This window comes from Apteryx mantelli, chromosome 2, assembly GCF_036417845.1.
Source record: "Apteryx mantelli isolate bAptMan1 chromosome 2, bAptMan1.hap1, whole genome shotgun sequence".
Lineage (NCBI taxonomy): Eukaryota > Metazoa > Chordata > Aves > Apterygiformes > Apterygidae > Apteryx > Apteryx mantelli.
In genome coordinates, this window is record NC_089979.1 from 86750617 (window position 1) to 86777312 (window position 26696).

The 26696-nt window shown below is 42.7% G+C and overlaps 1 protein-coding gene across 2 annotated transcripts; it reads right to left on the reverse strand.

The window, feature by feature from the left end:
* Nucleotides 1-4786: 4786 nt before the first annotated feature.
* LOC136991391 (uncharacterized) lies at nucleotides 4787-23338 on the reverse strand. Of its 2 annotated transcripts, none has more exons than XR_010883590.1 (2): nucleotides 23010-23029; nucleotides 4787-4862 (listed from the first exon to the last, which is right to left on the reverse strand). XR_010883590.1 is itself a non-coding variant. In XM_067292407.1 (2 exons), the coding sequence occupies exon 2, from the start codon at nucleotides 22439-22441 to the stop codon at nucleotides 21443-21445; it is 999 nt and encodes a 332-aa protein (XP_067148508.1). In that variant the 5' UTR covers nucleotide 22442; nucleotides 23010-23338; the 3' UTR covers nucleotides 20991-21442. The 2 variants fall into 2 exon arrangements, 1 of the variants encoding a protein (XP_067148508.1); XM_067292407.1 differs by lacking the exon at nucleotides 4787-4862 and adding an exon at nucleotides 20991-22442 and having other exon boundaries at nucleotides 23010-23338.
* Between the last annotated feature and the right edge of the window lie 3358 nt (nucleotides 23339-26696).

Consider the following 26696-nt stretch of genomic DNA (forward strand, 5'->3'; position numbering starts at 1 on the left):
TTGTATTTCTACAGTGAAAGTGGGACAATTACTCCTGTATGCAATTTAATAGGGCATGAGAGTTATAAACCTGAATTATTCCTGCAAGTAATTTAATAGGCCATGAAAGTTATTTACTTCAGCCTATAGTGACAACTGCTCAACTTTTTTCCCCCTAGAACAAAAGCCAATGCTTTATAGATTCTCTTATCTTATAGGTTCAAAACATTCAAGTCCAATTACCTCTACGTTTTATGAAGACAGCATCTGATAAAAACCTATAGACCTAAATCCATCTTTATCACTTCTCATAAGAAAGGCAGATTTTCATGTGATTTTGATCACAACAGATCTACATTTAGTTAAAACTACTGTGTGACAAAAATATAAAACAAAAACTAAAAATTCCAGCTCCATCTTATTTCAAAATAACAGCTTTTTATTAGTCTTTAAGCTAAATTAATTTAAAACAATGTTGTATTTAAATACCTATGCCTCTAAACTGAGCATGGCAGAGTATACTATTCACAGACAAAGAGTCTTTTTCCATTTCTCAGTTTATCTTTTTAAAATTTAGAGTGTATTTAACTTGAGGAAAAAAACAAACTCTCCCATTCCATTCAGAGTTGAACAATAGTTTCTTACAGGCTGTCTCACTCAGAACTAACACCGGCAGATTTTGTGGGAATATTATAACTCATCTGCAGTAGAAACATTAACTTAGGGATCTGGCTATCTACTAGCTACATCCCACTGAAGATATATGGTCAGAGATAGGAACTTTTTTTTATTTTTGATTTACTTAGGTTCTTAACATTTTACAGAGAAATTTCCAAGCCATTGGCTTTGAAATCTTTTATTTTGTTTAAAGTGCTACTGAAGTTTGCTTCTTGAAAAATGGTTTAGTGTACAGAATGAACCAATCAACTGGCCAGACGACTTGTTGTCTTCCAGAGACATCTTAAAAAAGACAGTGGATTGCACCTCACCTCACTTAAACATTTAAAAACTACAGGTAGTCTAAGTCAGATCACCATAGGTCTGTCTTCACAGACAACTGAATGTAAAGCTCTCTCCAGGAGATGTCTCATCTCAAGTATGTTGGATGCTTAGAAAAATATAAATCATCCTCACGAACAGCTCCATTTCTCTCCACTGACCACAAAGGCAGCCCAAGACAACTAGGTTAGACTTAAGACAACTAAATTTAGAAACCTAAATTAGGTAAGCATTGTTTCATCTCTCCATTTTCTTAATTTTTGTATGGAAATGTTGATAACCATCTGTAGTATATGTTTTCAAGCCCATATTCCTATTTACTACATTTATTTTCATTAAAATCAGAGAGCTTTAGGACTAATCATAGGAGGAAACTTTCTTTACTTCTGCCTAATGAAAATGGAAAATTATGTGTGCCATGATCACCACACCTGCCTCGAATCAGCCTATTTGCTCTACCCCAGACAATTTTGCCTTCATACAGCAAATCTACTCCTTTTCCTCTCTTTCCCACCTAAAACTTTGCCTCTGCTCCTGTGCTTTCATAGGCACTCTTCGTCCCTCTCTCCAAGGCTGCAGTGCAGAACAGGCAGCACCACAGTTTCCTCTATTTCTGAGACATGTGGAAGGGAAAAACAGAAGGAACAAAGAAGCTGACCCATTAGTTTCAAAGGAGACAACTTGAGGGAAAAAGGAAGGCTGCTGAGGGGACTCGTCTTTTTTCTTTTGCTATCCTGTGCAAAGATCTCCTGAGAAGAACAGAAGAAAAATTTTCCTGCTTCTTCCAGTAGGCTTGCCTGATTGCTTTCCCCATTTACAGATCCCCTGGGGAGATCATCAGTCAGAGCTCTCCTCTAATAACATACATAGATCAGCAATCTCATCTCGCTGGAAATTTTATTTCCCAAATGTAAAACTGGTGGCAATTTAGCATGATTTCCTTACTCCATTCCAAAGGAGTACTTCCCATTTTAACTTACTACACAGACAGCAAAAAAGAAAAACACTGCCCCTTGAGAATCAAAGGCAGAAAGTTACGGACTGGTGGCAGTTCTTGAAAGTGAATGAAATCCTAAGATTACAAGGACACCCATTCTAAACTGTTTATTCCCTCCTCCCAACTCCAGGAAGGTGAGGGTTGCTTCAGTGAAACTCCAGCCATTAATTTATGAAAAGGTTAAAGAATAAAAATCCAGACTCAGTTTTGAATTGCTTGACACTATTGTATATGAGAACAGACTAGACTTTGCAGCTCTCCAAGTGTGTTGGGAGAAGTGTCTCACATTTCTGTGCACTACACTTTTTACTGCGCACAGAAGAAATAGTATAATTAAGCATAAAGTACAACCTTTGAATAATTAATTGAGACCAATATTCATTGGTAATTTTGGCAATTTCATGACAGACAATTATTCAAAGAGATTTCTTCAATATTGATGGGCTCAAGTGATTGGTTTATTATAACTAATCTCTGCTCCTTCATCTGGATGCATCCTATATGGATGAATTATTACACCAATGACTTGAAAAATCTGACTATAGCTTAAAACTTCTTGACATCATTTAATGCAAGAAAAAAAAAAGCTTACTATTAGTTAGCATAGAAACAAAATTACATTATTGGGAAACATGCCAAAGCACATGTTTAATGTCAAGAAGAATTTTATAAATACTTTGCATGAAACTGCTATCCATGATATACTAGATTTTGAGGCGATAGATGATCTTTTGGGGAAAGACGAATGATATATGATATGATATTATGTCACATCAGTGGATGAACAAAATAAATACTTAACTGTGAACATTTTTTGTGGTAGCTTAAAGGTGAAAGTTGGGGGCCTTTCCTTCAGATGCAAAGTTTCCTTCAGGATGAAAAATGGAAAAAGCAGCAGCTAACACTGTTGTCTATACCAGACTTCAACTCATGAAACATAAGATGGCAGCTCTGATGGAAGAACTTTGTGTTTTTCCACACAAAAGCACAGCAAAAAATCCCCATCTGGCTAGTGACAATACATAATTCTTATTAGGAGCTCTGATTTACAAAAAAGGGGACTGGATATTTTGACAGTATGAAGTGATGAGAAAGCAGTCTGCTACCTTCCAAGACAGAAGGCAAAGCAGCAGAATAAGCAGATTCTTTGAACATCAGCAAGACTCACTTGGCTGCAATCCACAAAAAGGCAAGTAACCTTGCTTCCAGCAGGATTTAAAGTTTTGAGAAACAATAGAGATAGAAGGAAGCTGATGGAGAATACTATCCAGACAGATAGTCATCTCAGATTTTTTTCTGTCCTTCCAAACAAGAAGAAAGAGGATGCAGAAAAGACTTGACATCCACCACTAATGAAGCAATGGTATAAGAGGACAGCAGGATATATGTTTTACCTCAGAAATAACCACTGATTCCAATACACAAAAGGAGTCCTTAGACATAACATTTTAGTGAACCTTCATGATTCAAATAGCTGGAGAAGGGAGCTGAAAAATATTGCTTCTAATCTGATTTACATTACCTTCTATTAGTTTAAGTTTTCAGCAGAAGTCAGAAGTAGCAATGGTGGTTAGATGCATTATATTATGGAGAACTAAGTCACTACTGGAGAGTGGCAATTGTAGTGCAAACATCTGGGATGACAGAGTGATTTTTCATGCTTTATTAAATAACCTTTTTAGCTTTGAAGAAAAAAGTGAATACCAGACAGAACAAATTCACACATTTCTGTTTTAGTAATTTATTTTCTAGCAAGAACATAAAACAGCATATTTTGAAATATTCCAAAATGGAAAACAGAATGTGTGAAATAAATTTTATATATATATATATATATATGTTTATGCACAAATACACACACATACAGTTGATTATGGTTGGCTGTACACAGAGATATATACAAACACGCAGACTGAGTATTTTTGCACAATGAGTTATGATTTATGACAAATAGAGGATTGTTCTAAAGCAGACATAATGAACTTATTTTAAGGTATTGGAGGAAAATAAGACATATTAAGGAAATGTATTAAAAGACACACTAGAGAAAAACATGGTGAAGGAAAACAGGACATTGAGTACAAAATATGCCATGAAGAAGGGACAAATTCTGAGATTTCACATAGTGAAGCCATCTGAATCATATTAGTTGGTGAAAAATATAAATTACTATTACTAAAATGTGGCAAAATTAATCTTGATTGTGTTCTTCTGTCATCTGATCTAGTCCACATGGTTTCAGTGATACACATGAATTATCTGGGATGAGGGAGAGTGGTGAAGGTCAAATTTCTGCTTGTTTTTTCACTTTGCTATATTAATTTTTTCATGGTGAAAGCAGTCCTGTAAGGATGATTCATAACATCGCAGTGAGTAGGAAATGACATGAAATCTCTGCTTCTGACCATCAACAGCTGACTCCCAGCACAACTTGCAAGTGGAGGACCAGCACTGCACAGGTTCTGTCCCTGTCAGCCAGAGAGTTGGAGAACAACCCACAACCCCATGCTGAACATCAGGAGTCCACTACACTAGAAGTGCACTGCCAGCAAAACCAAGAGCTTTTGGCTTTCCAGTTTCATTCTCTTTTTTTCCCCCACAAATTTTTTTGCAGAACATGTGGCAATTTGATGTTCTGTTATAGTTGTGGCATTTATTCATCAGTCACATGATATGTCACTGTCTCTTCTCCTTTGTACCATCACCTTCTCCTCATTTCTGCTTCACTGGCAGCTATACCTCTAACAATTCTTCTTAAAAGACATAGTCTTTGCAAGGTCTGTGGAAATCTTTCAGGCTTGTTCCAGATGGCTGCATACAGCAAGAAGCAGAACAGATCTCTTGCAAGAGCCTTAAGCACTGAGGGCTCAATGAAGTCAACACAATACTAGGCATACAAAAGAAAAAAAATAGAAAACAGAAATGTTAAAACCCTCAGAAGAATATCAGACAAAAAGAAGACGACGACTCCCCCTCCCCCCCCCACACACACAAAATAAGGACAGTTTAAGCTACATTTTACCCTGGAACTGATGGGTACTGAGCACAGATTCCAGTGATAAGCTGCCTTCTTACACAGGTACCTGGTGTACCAGGTGTACCAGCAGTTGTGTTATCTCAGGCAAAGAAAACCCATCATGAAGCTACAGCAAAGTGAGAGGATTACTACAGGACAACAAAAACTGAAAGATACCTGACTAAAGTAGAGTACCCAGACAGAATACAGAAAATGGATAGAAAATATGAAAGCAGATGTGAACAAGGCAAAGACGATGAACACATTTTGGGTTACAGAGGAAGAGGCAGGAACTGACTTCTTATTAGAGACCGGTTTGCTGATGAAATCAGCACATAAAAAAACCTTTGAGAAAGACAGCTGGTGACCTAGAATCACTCTTAATTTAAAAAAAGGCTAGATTTCAGTTTTTTGTGGTCAATGCCTGTATTCTAGAGATAAAATCTAAATCTGAAAGAGATGGTCAAAATATTCCATCAAAAGATATCCAAGACAGAAAGGTAAATCCAGAAATCCAGCTTTATCAGCGGATGAAACCGTACACACAATAGCTAGGAAAAATCATACCAGCATACAGAGAAAGAAGGCACCAAGTTCCATCAGTCTGGAAGGCTTCAAAGAAACCAACAAAGTTGCAGCACTAATGAAGATATCAACAGGTGCTTTGGTAGCTCAGATGAACCCCACACAGAGGCAATGAACAACAATGTAATACAAAATAACCGCACTGTCAACCTATAAGAATAGATTTTTAAACTGAAAACCAGCACCCCAAAAAATGTGCTTCTAGCAACAGTGTTATTAACAAGAAGAGTCATAACAGGGTATTTGGGTACATGTTATCCTTCTCTCTCTTTACTGCACCTCCTGGGTTTATTCCAGCTTTTATCACTGTGGGGTTTTTTTGTTTGTTTGTTTGTTTTTAAATCAAGTTGCATCCTCTCTTTTCTTAGGATTTATAATCTCATATTCAAAACATTCCCAAACGGGACATCTTAGATGGATGCCTTTCTTGAGCTTGCTATTAACCTGCAAGTTAAGAGGGAGACATAATGCTGATGAATCCAGCCATTCTGGCAGAGTGTGTGAATCAAATATTTATTAGAATAGAAATAATATATATTAGTATCAGATAAAAAAAAATTACTGTGGTAAAGGAATTTCAAGCCTATAAACTCATTTGAAGTGTTTGTCCTTGGGAGGGATGACAGACCAAAGTGATTGAGAAAGAGGGTATCTGCTGAGGACACAGAATCTCACTCTAACATATAGAATAGACCTGAAAAAGCCCACCTGTGTGAGGGCTTAAGTGTCTAGGTTGATTCCTCATCTGTTAAGAAACTTGAGAATAAAAGAGGAGAGGCTCACTGCCCTGGAAACAAGCAAGGATTAGAAGACAGACATTGGCAACCTTTATCTATCACTGAAATGGAGAAAGGAAGGAAAAAAAAAAGTGAACATATCTAAAACACAGTGCTAGCTGATCACTGAACTTTCAAAACAACCTAACGTTTCCTATGTAAATGAAAGGTAACAGAGAACAACAGAAAATACGGCAACCAGGAAAACAGCAAGAGACATAGCAAAACATAGCAACAGAAAACATAACTTACTTGTTTGACTTACAAAAACCTAATCAGCTTTTGGCTAAAGCTCACATTTATCTATTCCTGTGCAACAGTAGGAAGGTTTCTTTTAAGGGACACAGATGAGCATATTATCTTTGGACTAAAGCCAAGTTAGAGTCTTTATTATCATAAAGAGAATCTACTATTCACATATTTCGATTTTTTTTTTTGGTTTTGCACTAAAAAAACAATTATCTGACAGAAAATTTCAGATTGTTGTGTGAAGGTCTTATGACTAGCACCTTGTGTACTCATTGGGCTTCCCTAAAAAGACATTTATTACAACTTTGATCCAGAGACAAATCAACACTCCTCTCGAAAGGCATCAAGGATTTTGACTACTTTTTCACCAGTGAACTCAAACTGAGCGATACAAACAATTTATAATCACTGCTCTGTAAAACCTAAATGACTGTAGTACTAAGCTGCAAGTTTCATCAAATGCAGATGCTGTAATAGTGATTTCTATATGGAGTAAAATCTGTGTGTGAAAAACATAGAAAGGCACTGTAACACTTGTAGAAGTAGTTGTGAACAAGAAGAGAAGCAGTAGACAGACAGGCTTTATTGAAACAGCAATCCAAGACACTATAGCAAACTGCCTTCTGCTTGTTTGTTCTTAGAGCATTCCTGGAAAAAATGCATTATACTTCTTAGTCATGAGCAGAATCACATCACATAGAATGATAATTTATATAATGTTTTTCAGCCTCATAAGAACTGCCTGAACTGTTGGGGGCAAGAATATTAATAGTAGAGCCCTACTTCTAAACTCTCTTTAAAAAAACAACAACAAGAAAAACACACTACTGAAAACAAAAGAAGTGGTAATAATTTCTCAGTAACTACTGAAGTCAGCTGCAACTTTCACTGAGGTCATATTTACTTTAATTGACAGCACAGTAGACTAACATTTTGTTCTGTGAACATTTGTATAAACAAGAAGAATACATGAGAACGGGTAATGGAATTTTAAGTACAGGAATATAAGAGTTACAAGGGTGCATCAGTAGAACTGCAGTACATTAAACATCCATTGTTTTATTTGACAAATAGAAACAGACACTAAAATGAAAATTTGGTTCATTAAACAGTGTAATTAAGACACATTTCCTTTTTATCAGTTAAGGCTATACTGTAAATCAAATCGCTATGCACATGATTGCAAACTGCCTTGTTAAGAACAATTTGCTTTCTTTTCATTTGACTTTATGAAGTGCCTTCTAATGATAGTTATACTATAAAGTTATATTTTTCTACATAAACTTTTTCAGGCTTTTTAATTTTGCTGATTAAGGTAAGCTGTCAACTGTATATCCACTGTTACCAGACTGCTGGAAGTTGTCACTAGCTGTATGTATGAAAATATAGCAAACATGCACTAGCACGATGATTTTGGACAACCTAAACCTACAAAGAGAGGAAAAGGAGAGTACACTAAGGATTTACTCAGTCGCACATATCTAATTTGGAGTCCCATTCATGTTACTGGCCACTTTTCACAGTGCCATAACTCCTCCCTCAAGACCAGCTCTGCTGCCACCCATGATCCCCTGCGGAGCCAGAGGAAGCTCTCAAAGGACCTCAGAGCGCAGTACACCTCAGCACAAGATACATATGCTGGCAACACAGTACAGTCAGATGTATATGGCCAGGCTGCCTACTGTCTAACTGTGAGGACCATATTTTGCCCTGTTTAGAAATCTGAAAGAGTGTTTTTTCTTCTGATCTGACTATCTGATATTTTGTGATTTGCCTGCATTGTTCAAAGAAAAGGTTTCTATCATGGAGAATCTGGATGAATCTCTTTTTTCCCAGAGTGCATCTTCAGAGCAAACATGGACACGCTGATTATCCTCAAACAAATTTGATATTAAATGAAACAAATCTTAAAAAAAGGTTTGGCATTTCCTGCTGTTAACTCACTGAGGAAGACAGGGAAAGGGGGAACATGCATTTATGGAATCATGGGGGAATATGCACATCATTGTTTGTTACAGTGACAGACCTTGAAAAGAAAGGCTTTTGTGTTTAAGGATTTTAGTTACAGTTCTATAATATTTAAGGATGTATCTAATTCATGATTTAAACATGAGAATCAGTAAATTAAGATTAATTTCAATTTACTTGCTTCTATAAGGAAACATGGAAAGTCATTTAGCAAGAATGGGTCACAAAAAGAAAGAGGTTAGCATCCCATTAGCATTTGCAAACGCTGTTACATTTTTATAATGGTTGTGATCATTTTCTAATGGGACAAAAATTATACCATAATGGGAAACACTTCAGTCTGAAGAACAATCATATTTCAAGTTAGACTGGAGTCCAGTTCTCATTTACATCAGACTTCCAGAGGACTGTTGTTTAGGTAAATGCACTTTTAGTTCAAACAATTTTTCATTAAAAAAAAAAAAAAGCATTTCATTTTTGGCATCAACCTAAGATGTGGTGTATCACATGACTTTGAACTTCCATTTGTCCTTTCTTATTGCAGTTATGTTTCATTCAGCCACATGATGTTATCTATTTCAAGAAAAACTGTCTTTTCACACACAGAATGGTTGAGGTTGGAAGGGATTTTTTAGAGATCATCTAGTCCAATGCCCCTGATCAAGCAGGGTCACCTAGAGCAGGCTGCCCAGGACCCTGTCCAGATGGCTTCTGAGTATCTCCAAGGATAGAGACCACACAACCTCTCCGGGTAACCTGCTCCAGTGTTCAATCACCCTCATAGTGAAAGTGTTTTTCCTTATGTTCAGGCAGAGCTCCCTGTATTTCAGCTGGTGCCCGTTGCCTCTCGTCCTACCACTGGGCACCATGGAAAAGAGTCTGGCCCCTTCCTCTTTACACCCTCCCTTCAGATAGTTATATACGTTGATAAGATCCCCCCCCCGCCCCAGTCTTCTCTTCTCCAGACTGAAGAGTCCTAGCTCTCTCAGCCCTTTCTCATACGGGAGGTGCTCCAGTCCCTTGACCATCTCAGTAGCCCTTGGCTGGACTTGCTCCAGTAGCTCCATGTCTCCCCTCTACTGGGGAGCCCAGACCTGGACACAGCACTCCAGGTGTGGCCTCACCAGGGCAGAGTAGAGAGGAAGCATCACCTGCCTCCAGCTGCTGGCAATGCTCTGCCTAATGCAGCCCAGGAGACCATTGGCCACCTTTGCCACAAGGGCACATTGCTGACTCATGGGCAGCTTGTTGTCCAGCAGCACTCCCAGGTCCTTCTCTGCAGGGCTGCTCTCCAGCAGGTCAGCCCCCAGCCTGTGCTGGTGCAGGGGGTTGTTCCTCCCCATATGCAGCACTCTGCACTTCCTTTGATTGAACATCATGAGGTTCCTCTCTGCCCATCTCTCCAGCCTGACGAGGTCCTTCTGAATGGCAGCACAGCCCTCTGGTGTAGCAGGCACTCCTCCCAGGTTTGTATCACTAGCAAACTTGCTGCGGCTGTACTCTGTGCCTTCATCCAGGTCACTGAGGAATCAGTTGAAGAGGACTGGACCCAGGATTGACACCTTGGGGACACTGCTAGCTACAGGCCTCCAACTAGACTTTGCGCCACTGATCACCACCCTCGGAGCTTTGCCATTCAGCCAGTTTTTAATCCGCCTCACTGTCAGCTCATCTAGCCCATACTTCCTCAGCTTGCCTAGCAGGATGTCATGGGAGAGTATCAAAAACCTTACTGAAGTCAAGGTCATCCACTGCTCTCCCCTCATCTCTCCAGACAGTCATTCCATGAGAGAAGGAGCTCAGGTTGATTTCTCCTTTTAATCCCTGCTGATTACACCTGATCCCTTTATTGTCCTTCATATGCTTGGAAATAGTGTCCAGGATTAGCTGCTCCACCTTTCCAGGGCTCAAGGTGAGGCTGACTGTCCTCTAGTTTCCTGGATCCTCCTCCTAGCCCTTTTTGAAGTCTGGAATGACATTTGCTTTCTTCCAGGCCTCAGGTACCTCTCCTGATCACCATGACCTTTCGAAGATGATTGAGAGTGGCCTTGCAATGACATCCACCAGCTCCCTCAACACTTGTGGGTACATCCCATCAGGGCCAATGGACCTGTGTATATCCAGTTTGCTTATGTGATGCCTAACTCAATCCTCCTCCCCAAGGGAAAGTCTTCCTTTCTCCAGACTTTCTCCTTGGTCTCCAGGACCTTTGATTCCTGAGGGCCCGGGATTCCTGAGGGCACATCTTAGCAGTAAACACTGAAGCAAAGAAGGCATTCAGTATCTCTGCCTTCTCTGTATCCGTTGTCACCAGGGCCCCTGCCCCATTCAGCATCAGGCCCACATTTTATCTGGTCTTCCTTTTGTTACTAATGTAATTATAGAAACCCTTCTCATTGTCCTTGACATCATCTGCCAGATTAAACTCCAAATGGGCCTTGGCCTTCCTAGCTCTATCCCTGCATACTTGGACAACATCCCTAGGTTCCTCCCAGGTTACCTGTCCCTGCTTCCACCTTCTGTACACTTCCTTCTTCCGTCTGAGTTTTGCCAGGAGCTCCTTGTTCATCCATGCAGGTCTCCCCTTTCCTTGACTTCTTGCTCGTTGGGATGGACTGTTCTTGAGCTTGGAGGAAGTGATTCTTGAATATCAGCCAGCTTTCTTGGACCCCTTTTCCTTCTAGGACCCAATCCTATGGGATTCTTCCAAGCAGGTCCCTGACGAGGTCAAAGTTTGCTCTCCTGAAGCCCAGTGTTGTGATCATACTTTTTGCCCTGCTTCCTCCTTGCAGGATCCTGAACTCCACCATCTCATGGTCACTGCAGCCAAGGTTGCCCCCAACCTTCACGTCTCCAACCAGCCCTTCCTTGTTTGTAAGTAAGAGGTCCAGCAGAGCAGCTCTCCTTGTAGGCTCATCTATCACCCGTATCAGGAAGTTATCATCTATGCTCTCCAGGAATCTTCTGGATTGTTTGTACACTGCTGTGTTGTCCCTCCAGCAGATATTGGGGTGGTTGAAGTCCCCCATGAGGACCAGGACCTGTGTTCATGAGGCTACTTCCAGCTATCTGTAGAAGGCCTCATATACTACTACCTCCTGATCAGATCGCCTGTAGCAAACATCCCCAGCAGTGTCACCCATATTGATCTGCCCCTTAATCCTTACCCATGAACTCTCAGTCAGACCATCATCCACCCCTAGGCAGAGCTCCATGCATTCTTGCTGCTCTCTCACACAAAGAGCGACTCCCCCATCCTTGCCTACCTGGCCTGTCCTTCCTAAAGAGCCTGCCTCCATCCATTGCAGCATTCCAGTCAAGGGAGCTATTCCACCATGTCTCCATAATCACAATGAGTTCATAGTCCTGCAGCTGCGCACAGATCTCTAATTCCCTCTGTTTACTCCACATGCTGCATGCATTTGTGTATAGGCACTTCAGAAAGGTATCCAAACATGCTGATTTCCCAGAAGAGGTTTCCCCATAGTCTTCTCTTGTAGGCAATTCCTCACTTGCATGCAAATGCTTGAGGTATCCCCACTTGAGCCTTGTTTTGCTGACTGCATGGTCTCTATAACTCTTCCCTTCCCCCATCTTTCCTAGTTTAAAGCCTTCCTTTCCAGGTTGGCCAACCTGTTGGCAAAGACACTCATGCCCCATTTAGTTAGGTGGATCCCATCTCTCCCAAGCAGATGTTGATCTTCAAACAGGGTCCCATGGTCATAGAAACCAAAACCCAGTTGCCGAAACCAGCTGCACAGCCAATTGTTAACTCACAGTATTTGTCTGCTCCTCCTCACAGCCTTCCCCCTCACTAGCAGGATCAAGTAGAAAAACACCTGGGCCCCCATACCCCTGACAACCGCCCCCAGGGCTCTGTAGTCACATTTGACACTTTCCAAGTTGTCCCCAGCAGTATCATTGGTGCCCACATGGAGGAGCACCAGGGGATAATAGTCAGAGGGGTGGACAAGCTTTCACAATCTCTCCACGACATCCAGGATCTGAGCCTCCAGCAAGCAGCAAACTTCTCTAGACAAGAGGTCAGATTGGTAGATGTGTGTCTCTACTCCCTGCAGCAGGGAGTCACCCACTACTATCACTCACCACTTCTGCCAGGTGCTCCTGTGTGGCACAGAGTCCATTGGCCCAGATTCTTCACTCAAAAGCACACCCAGCTCTTCCTCAGCTTTGAGGGCAAGTGAACCTGTTCATCAGCTGCAAGCCTTCAGGAGGAGCAGGAACCTTCCTTATAAGAAGTGACCAACTTCCAGCCTTCACCTTCCTCAGAGTCACCACTTACTGTCTCACAAGGCTCTTGAAGCTGTAGGGTCTCTGAGAATATCCTGTCCGTCTCTCACTCAGCCTCTCTGATGCTGTGCAGCCTGCTGATTTGTTCCTGTAACTCCTTGACCTGGCAACACAACTCATCAACAACAGCCACCTTCTGCAGGAAAGATGACAGCCAGCCCCAGCCTCACGGAGAGGCCCCAAGCCTCCCTGCAGCCTAAGACTTGTAGAGCTGCATCCTCCATCAGAAGGTCTGTAGGGGTGGAAGCCTCCAACATGGCAGACACAGCCACTCTAACAGCATCCTGTGGTGTGTCACAACAGTATCTGAGGAAGTGTATGCTACTATGAATGAGACAAGGACCCCTTCTTTGCACTCTGCTATGCAAGCTGCTGCCCAAACTGCTGCACCTGTTGGCTACCTCTGGGAGCTGCACTCTGGGAGCTGTGCACTGGACCTGGCTCATAGATAGGCCTCTCCTTAGCACTGGCTAAAAGGGTGCTTGACCCTCCCTAATCAGGGTCAGCTGGAACAAAGCCCCCAATTCCCTCTGATCAGGGAGCAATCAGAAGAGCTTGTTAGCAGCAGCTACACTTTGCTAGAGCTGCCCAGGAGAAATAAGGCTTCCTGTAGCTGCCCTAGCTCTCCTTACCTGTCAGCAGCAAGCACCCTCTAGTCCCTCAGAGGGTCCCCAGAAATCCCCCACAGCCTCCAACAAGGTTCTCAAAAGTTCTAAGAAGTTCTTTTGAAGTTCTTAAAAAAAAAAAAGTCAGTAGTACAACATATACATTGTCAATAATAAAAATAAAAACCCTTTTCCAGACAGAAGGATTAGTATTATAATCTCAGAACTGAATGCTGTTTAACCAAGAGAAAAATTCAATCTGTAATACATCACACACAAGCTTATCAGCTACAGAAGGTCTGGATCAGATTCACTGAAGCAAATGCCTGAGACCACAAGCTATTTATTTCTGGTCCTTGCATGAGTTCAGAAGTGGCCACATTGGATATACTCCTCCAGTCCAGCAGACAGTAAGACCTAGTTTCTTAAAGAATATCTGTGTTACATGATCTCTGCGATATGAAGTTCTGATGATACGAAGCTCAGCTAAGGCATATGTGAAAAGTTCATGCATGCTTATTCAGGGAAACCTGTTTATATATACACAGATAAGCTTATCAGAAGGACATTTTCTTAGCTTAATTTATATCACTGGGAAAGTATATAAACCACACTGGCAGATTAAGTCCCCATTTATTGTTATTTGCCACATCTATGTTAGGGAATCACATAGCAAGGACACCACAGCCATGGCAAAAGCAGCACTATACACAGTCAAAGCCTCAGTGTAGGAATAAAGTGTGGTCAATTTCAAAACAACCTGCGTAATGCAGTGACTTGTATATCATTTGCAAAACTACTTTCTGAAAATCTGGAAAAAATGCCTTATTACCAAATATTTTCATCAGCAGAGAATACAACTATGAAGCATCGGAGAGAAATGCTACCATCATTTTAAAAAGAAAAGACAGGCCAGAAATCAATTTCCTTACTTCTTCCCCTCACTAAAGAAGCAGATCAATATACATCTGAAAAGAAATTCTGGATCTACAGCAACTAAAATGACTGGTCCTTAAGTTATGTGTATCCATGTATAGCTAAAGTATATCAGGCTTTTTTTCCATAGAAAGCCTGGATGTTCTCTTTTATTTTGATACTTTAAAACCTTATCAAATGGATAACTGACACTTTCTCCAGAGCTCTAATCCTGCTCAGTGGCTCTATGGAAGCGAACCACAAGCAGCCCCACGAGAGTTCACTGCATGATCAACAAGACAGTCTTGCAGATTGTCTTGCAGATGCTTTGAACTCCCTTTTGTTGTCACGTACTTCTTGATACCACATAACTTGCATGGTTTGACACACCAAATGTTATGTACAGCTAAAGACTAGTTTGCCTTTCAGAACCTATCTTATTTAGTATCATACTTTCCTTCTGGAGGAAGAGAGAACTGTAATAACATGGAGAGCTAGCTAGTTTATCATGTCTCAGATCATGCACAAAAGTATTTTGGAGGCTGCCTGGCAGTCAGAGAGATGTGTTGTCAGGGAGAAAGACTAATGAAAACTTTGATCACCCAGTATGTTCTTACCGATTCAGAATGCACAGAGTATTGGCTTTACTGTGAAGGGACTATTGCAAACTTGTGAAAAGTGTTAGACAACTTTCTGCAAAAATATCCAAGTAATCCCAAAGGAGATCTGGAAGCCTTCCAGACCATTTAAGAAAGTAAGGACTTTCAGCACACTTCTGTTCTTTGGTATTGCAGCAGTCATACAAACTTCTGTATCACAGGTGCTAAAACATTACTCTTGTTTTTTAAGGAATGATGTACTTTTATAGGCCATTCTTTTTCAGAAAAGAAGAATGCACTTAAACATCAAAGTGGCCAGTATAATATTTTGCCTTGAAAGGGTAAAGTAGTTGGATCTTTTGACCAAATTTCACTTGACACATATCTTTTACCTAAGAAATTCCCACTGCACTTTCAAAAGAATTTTCTGCTTGCTGTGGGGGACTATAGCTTATCACTGTTGAATATGTATAATACAGTACCCTAGATATGAAGATTTCCAGGAGAAGCACATCGCAAAAGACTACTCAACTGTAGACAACCGTTAATTCAGTATAATAATAGGCAAAGATGAGAGAAAAGGAATGATTGGTGGAGCAAGAACAGCTGGAGGGGAGACTGCCATTCCCTGAGCAGCACACAGCCCCAGGGCACCTACACGCCACATGCAGCACAGCCTGGGGCTTGGCTTCCCATTACCCAGACTGCAGTCCCCGTCACAACATGTAGGGATCTCTTGTAAGCTCTGAGGTTTTGGCGCACATGCAAGTATGGGTGTGTGCAGTAGGGCGGGGTGGGAGGAAAGAATGGTGAACACTCAAATCTCGCTTCAGTAAAGATTCGGGGTACAGCTCACCCCTGGATCAAGGAAGCAGCATGGAAGCACAGCCAGGGAAAACCTGTGAAGACTTTTTCCTGGTGAAGGAGGACTGAATCGACTGACCTTTCAAAGTTGTTCTTGGTCCTTTCCTTGTGGTTCTATGACTGATTTTTTTTCACTAATGGTTTGCACAAAAAACACAGGCTGACTAGAAATGGAAACTAGTCCTATCACTTAAGGAATGGTCTGCAGTGACAAAGAATAGGGAAAGGCCTGTTTATAGGAAATTCAGTAGTATTGAAATACAGAGCAGATTAAGGACAAGCGTAAAGATTTCTGATGTATGAAATCCAGAAAGCAGATATATTTGAACATTTTTAAACCTAACATTGTTATGCTGCTGTAATAGCAAACACAGCTGACATGCTACTTATTAATGCAGCCCATTCTAATAGGTTTCAAAATGACTGCTGTTAGATAAAACTTCAGAAGAGTGAATTATTTAATATTCGTAAATGGCATAGCTGACTACCTGTCACATTTTTGCAGTAGAGCATCCAAAGACAAATATACTACTCAATTATATCAGAACCAGCAGATAAGAGAGAAACCCATATTTGATTAAAAAATCTTAAATCCATGATGACAGAAACTGTATATCAAACAGGAACATCATGAAAAAATCATTATCTGAGCATTAAAATCAGCAAGTTTTAATACTGTTAACGATAACAATATCAATAGGAATTAGGGGAAGGCTTCTCTTGTGACTCAGATGCTGAGCCCAAACAGCATATATATTGACAACAAGAGCTGAAACCTTCTTAGTCATATGTAGCTAAGCTATAAGATATGACTGGTGGTCACATAATCATGGCCAGATCCCGTAACCCTCACTATTGTGAGAAGACCTGAATGTTACCACATGGAAGGATTTAAGAAGTCTTTTAAGATGTCTGAGTCACTTTCAAAGCACAAATACATATAGAGCTAGGTAGTTACAGCTGCTTGTTAGAAAAAAAAATCAAACAGAATAATGGCCTAAAAAGACAGTTAGAATACTAGGCTCACCATCAACAGCTGCTGGCATGAAAAGCTTGTCAATGGGACAGATGAGATTTTTAATCTCTGAGCATCTTCTGTCATATACAGGGAGCTGTCACCTAGACACGAAGGCAAAATATCATACAGTATGCACAAACAATCACTCAATATTGGCTCAAAAAGCAGAGAGCTGAATTTGTTCCATGTCAGCAGAGACGGGTGGGTGCAAGGAGAGTCATGAAAAGAGTGGAAAACATGAAAAGATCTAAATGCCCTGTCAAGAAGGGAGGGAAATAAAGGGCGGGTAAGGGAGAAGGAGGGCCAAAATAATCTTCACTGAGAAGAGAACCGAATGGATGAAGGAAGCAGGGCTGGGATTTAAATTGAGATTGCCACTGATAGAACAATTCAGATGTTAATGGAACGTCATAATATCATCTCTCGTATTTGTTCTTCTGGGAGCCCTACCTTTGTCTCACTGATTCACAAGTAAAAGAGATGCTAATTGGATGGAACCTCAGCTCCACCAGAGTGTCAGCAGGTAGGTTCTGTTAGAAGGGAAAAAATTTCCCCCCTATTTATGGGGGGGGGGGATGCAAATAAAAATTGTCAGATCTGTGATGATGGCATTGCAGCTGGCATCATGCTGCGATGATGATGGCTGTTTTTTAAAGGATAGAGTGATACTGTTAAAGGAAACCTTTGTTAGTCAACATGATCCATAGATATAGCTAAGTTTAGATAACCATAGATACAGGTAAATTTAATGGTATGATGAAATTCCAGACTATTCAGGGGAGTGAATAGTTAGCCAAAATTGTAATAAAATTTCTAAAAATGCCAGAAATAATGCCAGTATAAATCCTATAACTTGTTTAGAAAAAAGTGACAAAGTTCAATGAATTTCCAGTATCATAATGAAAAGAACATTTATAATGGGAAGCTACAATGAGCTTGCTGCTATTTTACAGGACTATTTCACTCCTTTCCCATCCCCTCTGGGCACAGACTGGGAAACAGGAAACATCTGGCACAGTCAGCATTAATAACAGACAGGTGGTTTTGCTTTTACAACTACATGTCCCATAGTTCACAAAGGACAGAAAGAAGGACAAAAGGAAGGTCAGAAAAAAGTGATAGAAGAGACAGAAAGGACAACTACATTCAAAAAACTCAGGAGAATTCTTGAGGCAATCCAATTTATACAAATCATATGCTCCATTCCATCTAATGTTCACATGGCTCACTCTTATGCTGAAGGTTAAACACAGTGAATAGCACTATACTTCATAGCAGATACAATTTGTATGATCAATATTACTCGTGCATTAAGATACTCTTGCATGGAAATAAGTATGGCAAATAATTTTGCTGAATGATCTTATTCACTGTCACCAGGCAGTGCATCAAATAGTTTCATGAGAAATCAAAATATGCATAAAAATGCTACACAGAATTACTAATAGCAGACAATATGAGTCTGTGTCCTTTCTAATACACTTACTACTTCAGTGTAATTGAAAGAGAAAGGGTTTGTCGGCAGGTGAGATAAAAGCAACAGTCAGATCCCAAATGCTTCAGATTCAACAAGGTCCTACTCATACTTGGATCAGAAAGGACATTTTCCCCTGTAATTCAAAACTGGCTCCACAAGTTGTGTGTCTCCTTCCTCTCCTGTCTTGATCTAAAACATCAGATTTTGACTACAGCTAGAACAGGACACCAGAGGAAACGAGACCAGTAAGCTGACACCAGATGGTTGTGACTATAGGTGTTTAACTTGAGCATTCTTGCTCTGTTTCTCAATGGAAGGTGACAGACAAGTCACACTAGATGAATTCACAGAAGTGTTTTGCCTCTTCCCTCAGCGCTGAGAGCATAGGTAGTTTCCTAGCGTAATCTGGGCCAATCTCAGTTAACCCATTTCCTACCACTGCAGAAGCCTCCAAGATCAGTGAAATCATTTTCTACCACTTTTCAGATTGTGGCTGCCAGCGTTACAGTCTCCTAAGAATTCTTAAGCTTTTAACTCATATGAGTCCTCATCACTTGTTAAGTAGTTCTATAAAATTCATTTGGAGAAATTATGAAGTGAGACATGATTTCCTCCCCCTCCCGCAAATCCTATTCTGCCAATTATAGGTATTTCAGAGGTTGAAACCATAAACATTAGAGACAAAACTGAAGATGCTCTCTAACTGCTTCCCCAAAAGAAAACCAGTCTCCTCAATCAGGCAAATATACAATGAACAATTTGAAGATATTTGCATGGAGTAAGTGTTGTGCTGAGGACACCATAAAATGAACAACTCATTCAGTGATTCAAGGATGCTTCACAAAATGCAGGAAACCAGTTCTGAGACCGTGAAGGCTGTGGGTGAGGTATGTGTTACTGAGATCCTGAAGAGCTAGAAAAAGCTAAATGTAGGAATGATAGGGCAGGACTGAGCAGATGCTGGTACAAAAAAAATTCTTTAAGAGCATCCCAGATCACTGCTTGGTGTCTAATAATTAAACAAAGAAAAAATAGTGTCTATGTGTAAAACTTCTCTCAGGACTTAGCTACCCTGTACATGACTAACACCAGCAAGGATTTCAGGAGTCACTAACACTACCTCATTATGCAAGCATGTTGATGATGAGACTGTGTTTTTAATCCTATCAAGCATAACAGGAAGTAGGGCAAGATGTAGTCACTGAGTTCAAAAATGAGACAGGTGAAATCATTGCAGTCTCACACACAGAGATTAAATGGTGAAGTCCTTCCAAGGACTTTCATTCTTCTGAGTGCCAAAACTGTCACCCGGTCTAATAGCTAAAAACATGGGATTCATATGCTTTCAGAAGTGTAAGAAGGGCATTCAAAAAAAGAGAATAGAAATTTAGAATCTTTTAGAAGGACATTCTCGTCTTTAGTATTTACTTTGCTCAGTCTTATATTATCAAGAGGGTAAATAAAATTAAAAAGATTATTTTTTCCTATACACAGTAGAGTCTTCAGTACTAATGAGAGTTGTCAGATTGATAGCCTGGGACACTCACCCTTTTAGTAATAAATCCAGAGAATGAATATTATATTAGGAGAAATAATGCAAACTCCCTTTGATCAGCCAGTCAATATGTCTAAATCTAACCCAAAGGGAACTACCTGCTGGGTGGCAGAGCTGCTCTGTCAGAGGCCCTCTCTCCACCACAGCCTACAGGTGCTCCGAGTTCAGGATCCCTCTGTCTTGACACAGTTTAGAGCATGGATGGCTACTCCGATATCAGCCTTGGCCCTCTTGGCCTGCGCCTGTCCTCCAGGACTACCCCCAGGCTCTGTGTGTGTGTCCTCGGTACTTCACACCACGAACAGCCTTTGCCATGATGCCTTTGGCCATCAGCAGACCCCACAGGGCAGGCTGTGGCACAGGCTTCCCCTTCTGTGGGGAAGTAAGAAGGGCATAGAGAGCAGGAAAGAGCAGCAGGCCAGGGAAAAAGAGCAGTGTCTCACTGCCCACACAGCTGGCCGCTCGAAAATTTGCCCGAGAAATGAGAAAGCCCAAGCAGTCCTGCCGTGGTGTGCAGGGACCTGGAGGGGGAACCTGATGGGGAAGCAGCAGTATGAACACAACTCTGGCAAGGCCAGGGACTGGACTCATTGGAGTCATGGTCGCTTGTCTTTAGGGAGACTTGAGGAGGCCATGGAGAATCCATGACTCCTTGTGGGGAAAGAGAGGCGGGGGAGGTGTTGCCCGAGGGGTCAGGAAGGAGCAATGGAAGAAGGCCCTGTCTCGGTAGTGTGCCCGGGCTTCTCCCTGCTCAGGGTGAGGAAAGCAAGTGCCTGGGCTGTGGGGGTCAGCCAGGGACCAGAAATGGGCCAGCATCCTCCTTGGCATGCTGCTGTTGCTCGCACTGCAGCTTTTGGCCTCTCTGGGGAACCATGCGATTCTCTTCTTCCTTTTGGATTGTGGGGGTGGTTTTGTTTCCTCTTGGGATTCTCAAGAGATGCGCGCTCAAGCCAGACCGCAAGGCCTGAAAGACATGGCCCCTCATGGTTAGTTTATTGGTTTATTTGCTTGGTAACAAGCAGTAGTGGGCATACAGATGGGTTGAAAAAAGAAAAATAAACAACCCTTCCCCCCGTCGCCCCCACACAAGAATAAAACAACAGAACGGCCTCACCCACCCCCATCCAGAAGGAGTCCTTCTCTTCTTCCCTTTGCCTTTCATTTCCCCCGCTGGACTCGGTGTTAATCCTGCCCTCCACATCTCACAGAAGCGTTGGGGTTGGAAGGCAGCTCTGGAGACCATCTGGTCCAACCCACCTGCTCAAGCAGAGTCAGCTACAGAAGGTCGTTCCTGAGCTTGGAGTAGGCGCTCCTTGACTATCAAGCAGCTCTCTTGCACCCCGCTTCCCTCCAGGGAAGAGTATGCCACGACAGTCTTCCAAGCAGGTCCCTCAACAGGCTGAAGCCTGCTCTCCTGAAGGCCAGGCTTGCGACCCTACTTTTCGCCTTGCTCCCTCCTCGCACCACACTCAACTCCACCATCTCGTGGGTGCTGCAGCCAAGGGTGGCCCTGACTGCTCTGCTGTAACTCACTGCCACACCCTCCTGTCACAGGCAAGATGGAGTCGCAGTCCCTGACACTGCTCTCGCTGTGCCCAGCTGCCCAGGGACCTTTTCTCACCGCCCATGTCAAAGGCAGAGCTGGAGTTGCAGACAAACATCACGTTGTTGTTTTCCTCACTGGGCAGGGATCTTTGCTCACCACCAACACAGCTGGCAGAGCTGGAGGTGTGGGTCCCGATGCTCTTTGTCTGCGTCCTGGCAGCGCCAGGATCTTCACTGCTGCCAGTGTCTTCCGCGGGGCTGGCGGTGTGGCTCTGGCTTCTCTCCCCGCCACTGTGTGCGCCTGAGGTGTAGGCGTGGGTCACGGCAGGGCCCTTTGTGTCAACAAAAGGCCCCAAGGTGCTCACGCTTTGCACCTCGAGGACACAGCTGGAGTCAGGGCTTTTGCCGTCATCCTCTGATGCATCCTCTGAGGCCAGGGAGCTGCAGTTGCTGGCATAGCCCTCGCTGTCCCAGATGCCCAGGGAGCTTGTCTCGCTTGCTGTGTCAAAGGTGAGGCTGACAATGCAGATGGCCACGGTGACCTCTTGTTCCTCGCAGGCCAGGCAGCTGCTCTCCTCTCCTAGGCAGTCAGCAGACTGCAGGCTGGAAGTGCTGCCGGGGCCCACGGGGGGCTGCTCCCTGTGGTGCCCTGAGGTGGGGGCAGCCCTTGGCCCTCTTGCCAGGACAGGTGACACAGGTGGGGTGAGGGTGTTGCCGGCCTCCTGGCACCTCTGGCCGCAGCGAAAGCAGCCCCACACTGCCTGCCACCAGCTCTGAGCCTCAGTGGGGTGCTGCTCCCCCAGCTGCCTCCCAGGACACAGCCCTGTGGGCTTGCAGGAGGACTTGCCCTCCCCGGGAGCTGCTCTCTCCTCTCTCCCCTCCCGAGACTGGCCTTCACCAGCAGCAGGCTGCACAGCATCCGCCGCTGGCCGTGGGGACACCTTGGCTGTCCTCATCTTCAGCCTCTGCCTCAGCCTCTCCATCCTGCAAATGAGGGGAGCAGGCGTGAGTGTGGCCTCAGGGCCACCTCTCCCTGAAAGCCTCTCCCTGCACTCCCCAGCCATGCCCGGAGACCAGAACCTGCTCTACACACGCACACGTGAGCACACACATGTACACACACACAGGGCTGCACATGCTAGAGGAAGGAGCCACAGCTCCAGCAGAGCCCTCTCTGCCTGCCCACCCCCAGCCAGGCTCCTGCAGAGGCAGGCAGGCACTCGTGTGAGCCAGGGAGCCGCCCGGGGCTGCTCGGGTGCCCTCTCCTCCTCTTAGGCGCTACCTGCTGGATGGCAGAGCTGCTCTGTCGCAGTCCCTCTCTCTTCCACTGCCCGCAGGGACAGTGGGTCGGGGGACGATCCACACAAACTGTGAAAAGGAGAAGGCGGGAGGAGGCATGAAGGCGGCAAGAAGATTCAGGACAGGTGCCCCTGCTCTCAGCATCTCAGGGTGGGCAGGGGCAGAAGTGGCCTCTGCCAGCTACCCCCAGGGCTTTCCCTGCCCAGCGCTCGGCAGCAGCCCAACACGCTGCCAGCCCAGCAAAGCTCTCACCTGTCCACCGAGGGACGCAGCTGCAGGCTCCAGAGGCAAGGGCTCTGCAAAGGCTCCTTCCTTCACGCTCCTGCCCTTGGAAGCGAGAGCTCATTGCTGGGTCTCGGAGCAGACCAGAGAGCATCGTGGCTCCTCGTCCCCTCTGGCCACCCAGTGGCCGGGGCCGCGCTGAAGCCGCGGCAGCCCCGAGCCCGGCTCCCTGCAGCCTCTTTGTCCGCGCGGGGCAGAGGAGGGAAGGAAGCGGCTCTTACACCGTGCGGCTCACAGGCTCCTGCGCTCGGGGCGCTCGCGCCACAGACACAACTCCCGCTCGGCCGCCGCCAGGGACATCCGCCAGTGCCCGGCTGCCTCCTATTGTGCGCAGGGCCCCACCCAACAATCGGGGGCGGGGCCGCAGCCACGCCCAGCCCTTCCCCCACACATTCCCCGCACCCCATGGGGCCTTGTGAGGCCCCTGCAGTGGCTGCCCTCCTGCTCCTCACAGCTCCATGGGCTGTTCTGGCCACTTGCTGCTGGAGGGTCTCCATGCACCCTCCGGAGTCTTCCCAGTGGAGGGACAGCACCCCATCTCCTCAGCTGGAAAAGGTTCAGTCTGATTAAGCGCACATATCTCAACCTTTTTTGTTACAGCTGCCCCTGGTGGGTATTAAAGTAATAGTCAAGCCACCACAGGAGTCACTGAAAACAGCATAAACAGAATTTGATCATGTAAGATGCCGAACTGAGATTACAAAGCAACTTTGCTGCATGGTCTCATTTTTTTATCTCCCTAAGGTTTAAACAGTATTTATCTTTCTGTGGGGCTGTGTATTCCTGATATTGCCATTGCCCTAACAAAAATTCTCTAATCAAAAAATGAGTAATTAGCTAGATAGTTGGTTTCAAAAATGAGGGTTTAGTATTCCAGGACTCCTGGGTCTTTGAAATCTGTCCCAGCAACACTGATTTATAAAATCACTTTGGGAAACTAGCTGACCCTTTGTTAAGATCAAATTTTAAAGCTATCCAGGCTTCCTGCCATTATTCTTCCCATTGGAAAGCTGCTTCAGACCATCACTGCTCTGATAGCTAGAAAAAGTCTAACTTTCAGTGTCCTTCAGGTTCACAATTACTGACTCTCCTTTCCCTGGTGTATTTTGAGTTAGCTTCCAGTTTGACAGTATAGACAAGCCTTATTAGCACGGAATATTGTAAGATATTCTAGTAGTCAGAAACTATACAGAAAGAACTAAAACTCGCTCTATTTTAAAACAAAAAGCAAAACTCATGTTCTGAGCAATATCCCATGTACAGCAGTGGTCCTTCTGGACAGAGAAACCAATCAGTTACATATAAAATGAGGTCTATAGGACAATTAGAGTAATAGCATAATAAAAAAGAATCTTGCTTCATATCAGAAGTTATGGCAGAGAAAATTCAGACTCTGTACTTTGACAGTATGATTTAAGCTACAATGCTTACACGAATTTAATAAATGAAACTACCCCCTTCCTCTGAATCTAATGCTCATCACTACAGTGTTCTTATGATGGAAACCAAGCTGACCTGGATTACAGAGAGCTTGACCCTTCCTCTCTGAATAAAATCTGGGGGGGGGTTGTTTGTATCTCATAACCACTACCATTTTATAAGATCATTCTTGAGGAGAATGGTTTACTTGCTCTCAAGTTAATGAGTTCAAGGAAAAAGTCCCCAAACCAGGAAATGATTGAGTCTAAAAAGTTTTTATTTTCTTTTTTAATCTCAGAATAATTTTCCCTACTTCCTTTTGTGACCATTTCTTACTGAATTCTCTTTATCTACAGTGCATTCATGATTCATTATTCTCCCACATATCAACAGTTAAGATAAGCTTTTTTTCTTAGAAGCTTAAGAATCGATCTGAAAAGAATGCTAGAGAAAGTCAGCATCACAGAAGTGATTCATGCCTGAATTATCCCAGTACTTCTAAATGTGTTGAAAGCAACTTCCAACATCACACAAGTGGGTCAAATTCAGAATGAATCTTCAATTTTAACCTGTCTCTCTAAACTATCTAGACCAATCACAGTGTCTGCATTACACTCTCTAGCTTTTATTTATATGAACTATTAATATGAAAGCTAACTTTAATGTACTTATGTATTAGTATCAATCAAGCTGAAACTGAGTTCAATGCAAGTCAACCACTAGGCTTTTTCATGAGTTTTTTTGGTAAATGTTGATACCCATACTATGTTGGAGGTACAGCTGAACTGCTACTGGTATCTGAGCTAACATGTAAAAAGCTTCGTCCCCAAATTAATGGAAATTTGTTGCACTCAGACTCATTTAACATGTAGCCAACGTGTCATCTTTTCAATCCATCAGCTGCATATATATCTTCCCCATATATCCTTTATATACTTAGAAATAAGACTTAGATTATATAAAGGTCAAAGAAAAAAAAAAGATGAAAAACAAAAGAGAACCAGAACAAAACTCAAAGAAAGTCTAAGTTAAGTGAGGCTAGAGAGTTGCACCATTTTAGATAGGCTGGAGGATGACATGGACTCTACTGCTAAAGAGGGATGGAAGCACAGAAATAGAAATTAAAGACTGAGTTTTCTGCAGCTGCTGCTGATGAAATACCATGGTAATAACTAACAGCGAGGACACAGACAACAGGAACTGACACATTTTTAGAGGCTGCACAAAAGTAGCTGATGGAGAAATACCTCACTGACTCACTTACCTCATTCCCTAAGCAGAAGTAGTCACCATTATTCACTCATTCAGCATCCCAGAGTTTTCAACCTTCCATTCATCTTCCTTTAGCCTAAAAGGAAAACCTTAATGCAGCAGCATCTAATGTCTGCTATTTTTCCTAAGTGGATACATAGCCTAAACTGTTGAAAGATTGACTGGAAGCTGGAATCAAGTGTCATATTAAAGCTTTGAGTTAGGTGAAGCATGAAAGCACTCATTTTAAGCATGAAAGAGCAAGAGATTCAGGAGACCATCTTAAGAGCCAAGCGTAACTGTTCTGCTTTAGTAGATGGTAGAACAGGATGAAAGGTAAAAAAGTTAGGAAGACCAGACCAGGGAAAAATATTTTTTTTCTTCAAAAGATTTTACAAGAGTGAAATTAGTTCCACAATAAGATCTACAATATTTTAAGACACTGGATTATACAGAAGACAGAAACTACCTAATTTTGTTTTGGCATGTGATTTTAGATTTTTATCCAAATCAAATTTTTATCAAAAAATATGAAACACAATAAAAGAAAAAACAGAACTACACAAAAGAGTTTAAAAATCCCCATGTCTATTCCTATCTGTCAGATTTTTTGTGCTCTTAACCCACAAAAAAAAAAATCCAAGCTGAAAATGAAACATGGAAGTTCAAAGAAAAAGAAAACCACCTAGCCAAGCTACAAAAACAATTCTAAAAAAACAAGGAGTCTGAAATTTTCCCCAGTTAGAGACAAAGAGATGCGATTAAAAGTCTTCATCAGGACAAGGCAGTTAAAGATATAATGTAGCTATTTACTTAAAAGCTCTGACATAAGTTGATCCATTGCCTTTTTCAAGTCCATCTACCAGTGTTTCACAACAAGCGTAGTTCTCAACCTGGTATACCCATACTGTTTACTAACCAAATTTATTACAGCAGGCAGATAACTGGCAAAGAGCCTATTTAAAAGCTAGCTATGCTCCCTTAGCT

What these genes read in the sequence shown, in the direction of transcription:
- LOC136991391 (XM_067292407.1), bottom strand. Translation starts at nt 22,441, where the DNA reads ATGGAGAGGCTGAGGCAGAGGCTGAAGATGAGGACAGCCAAGGTGTCC.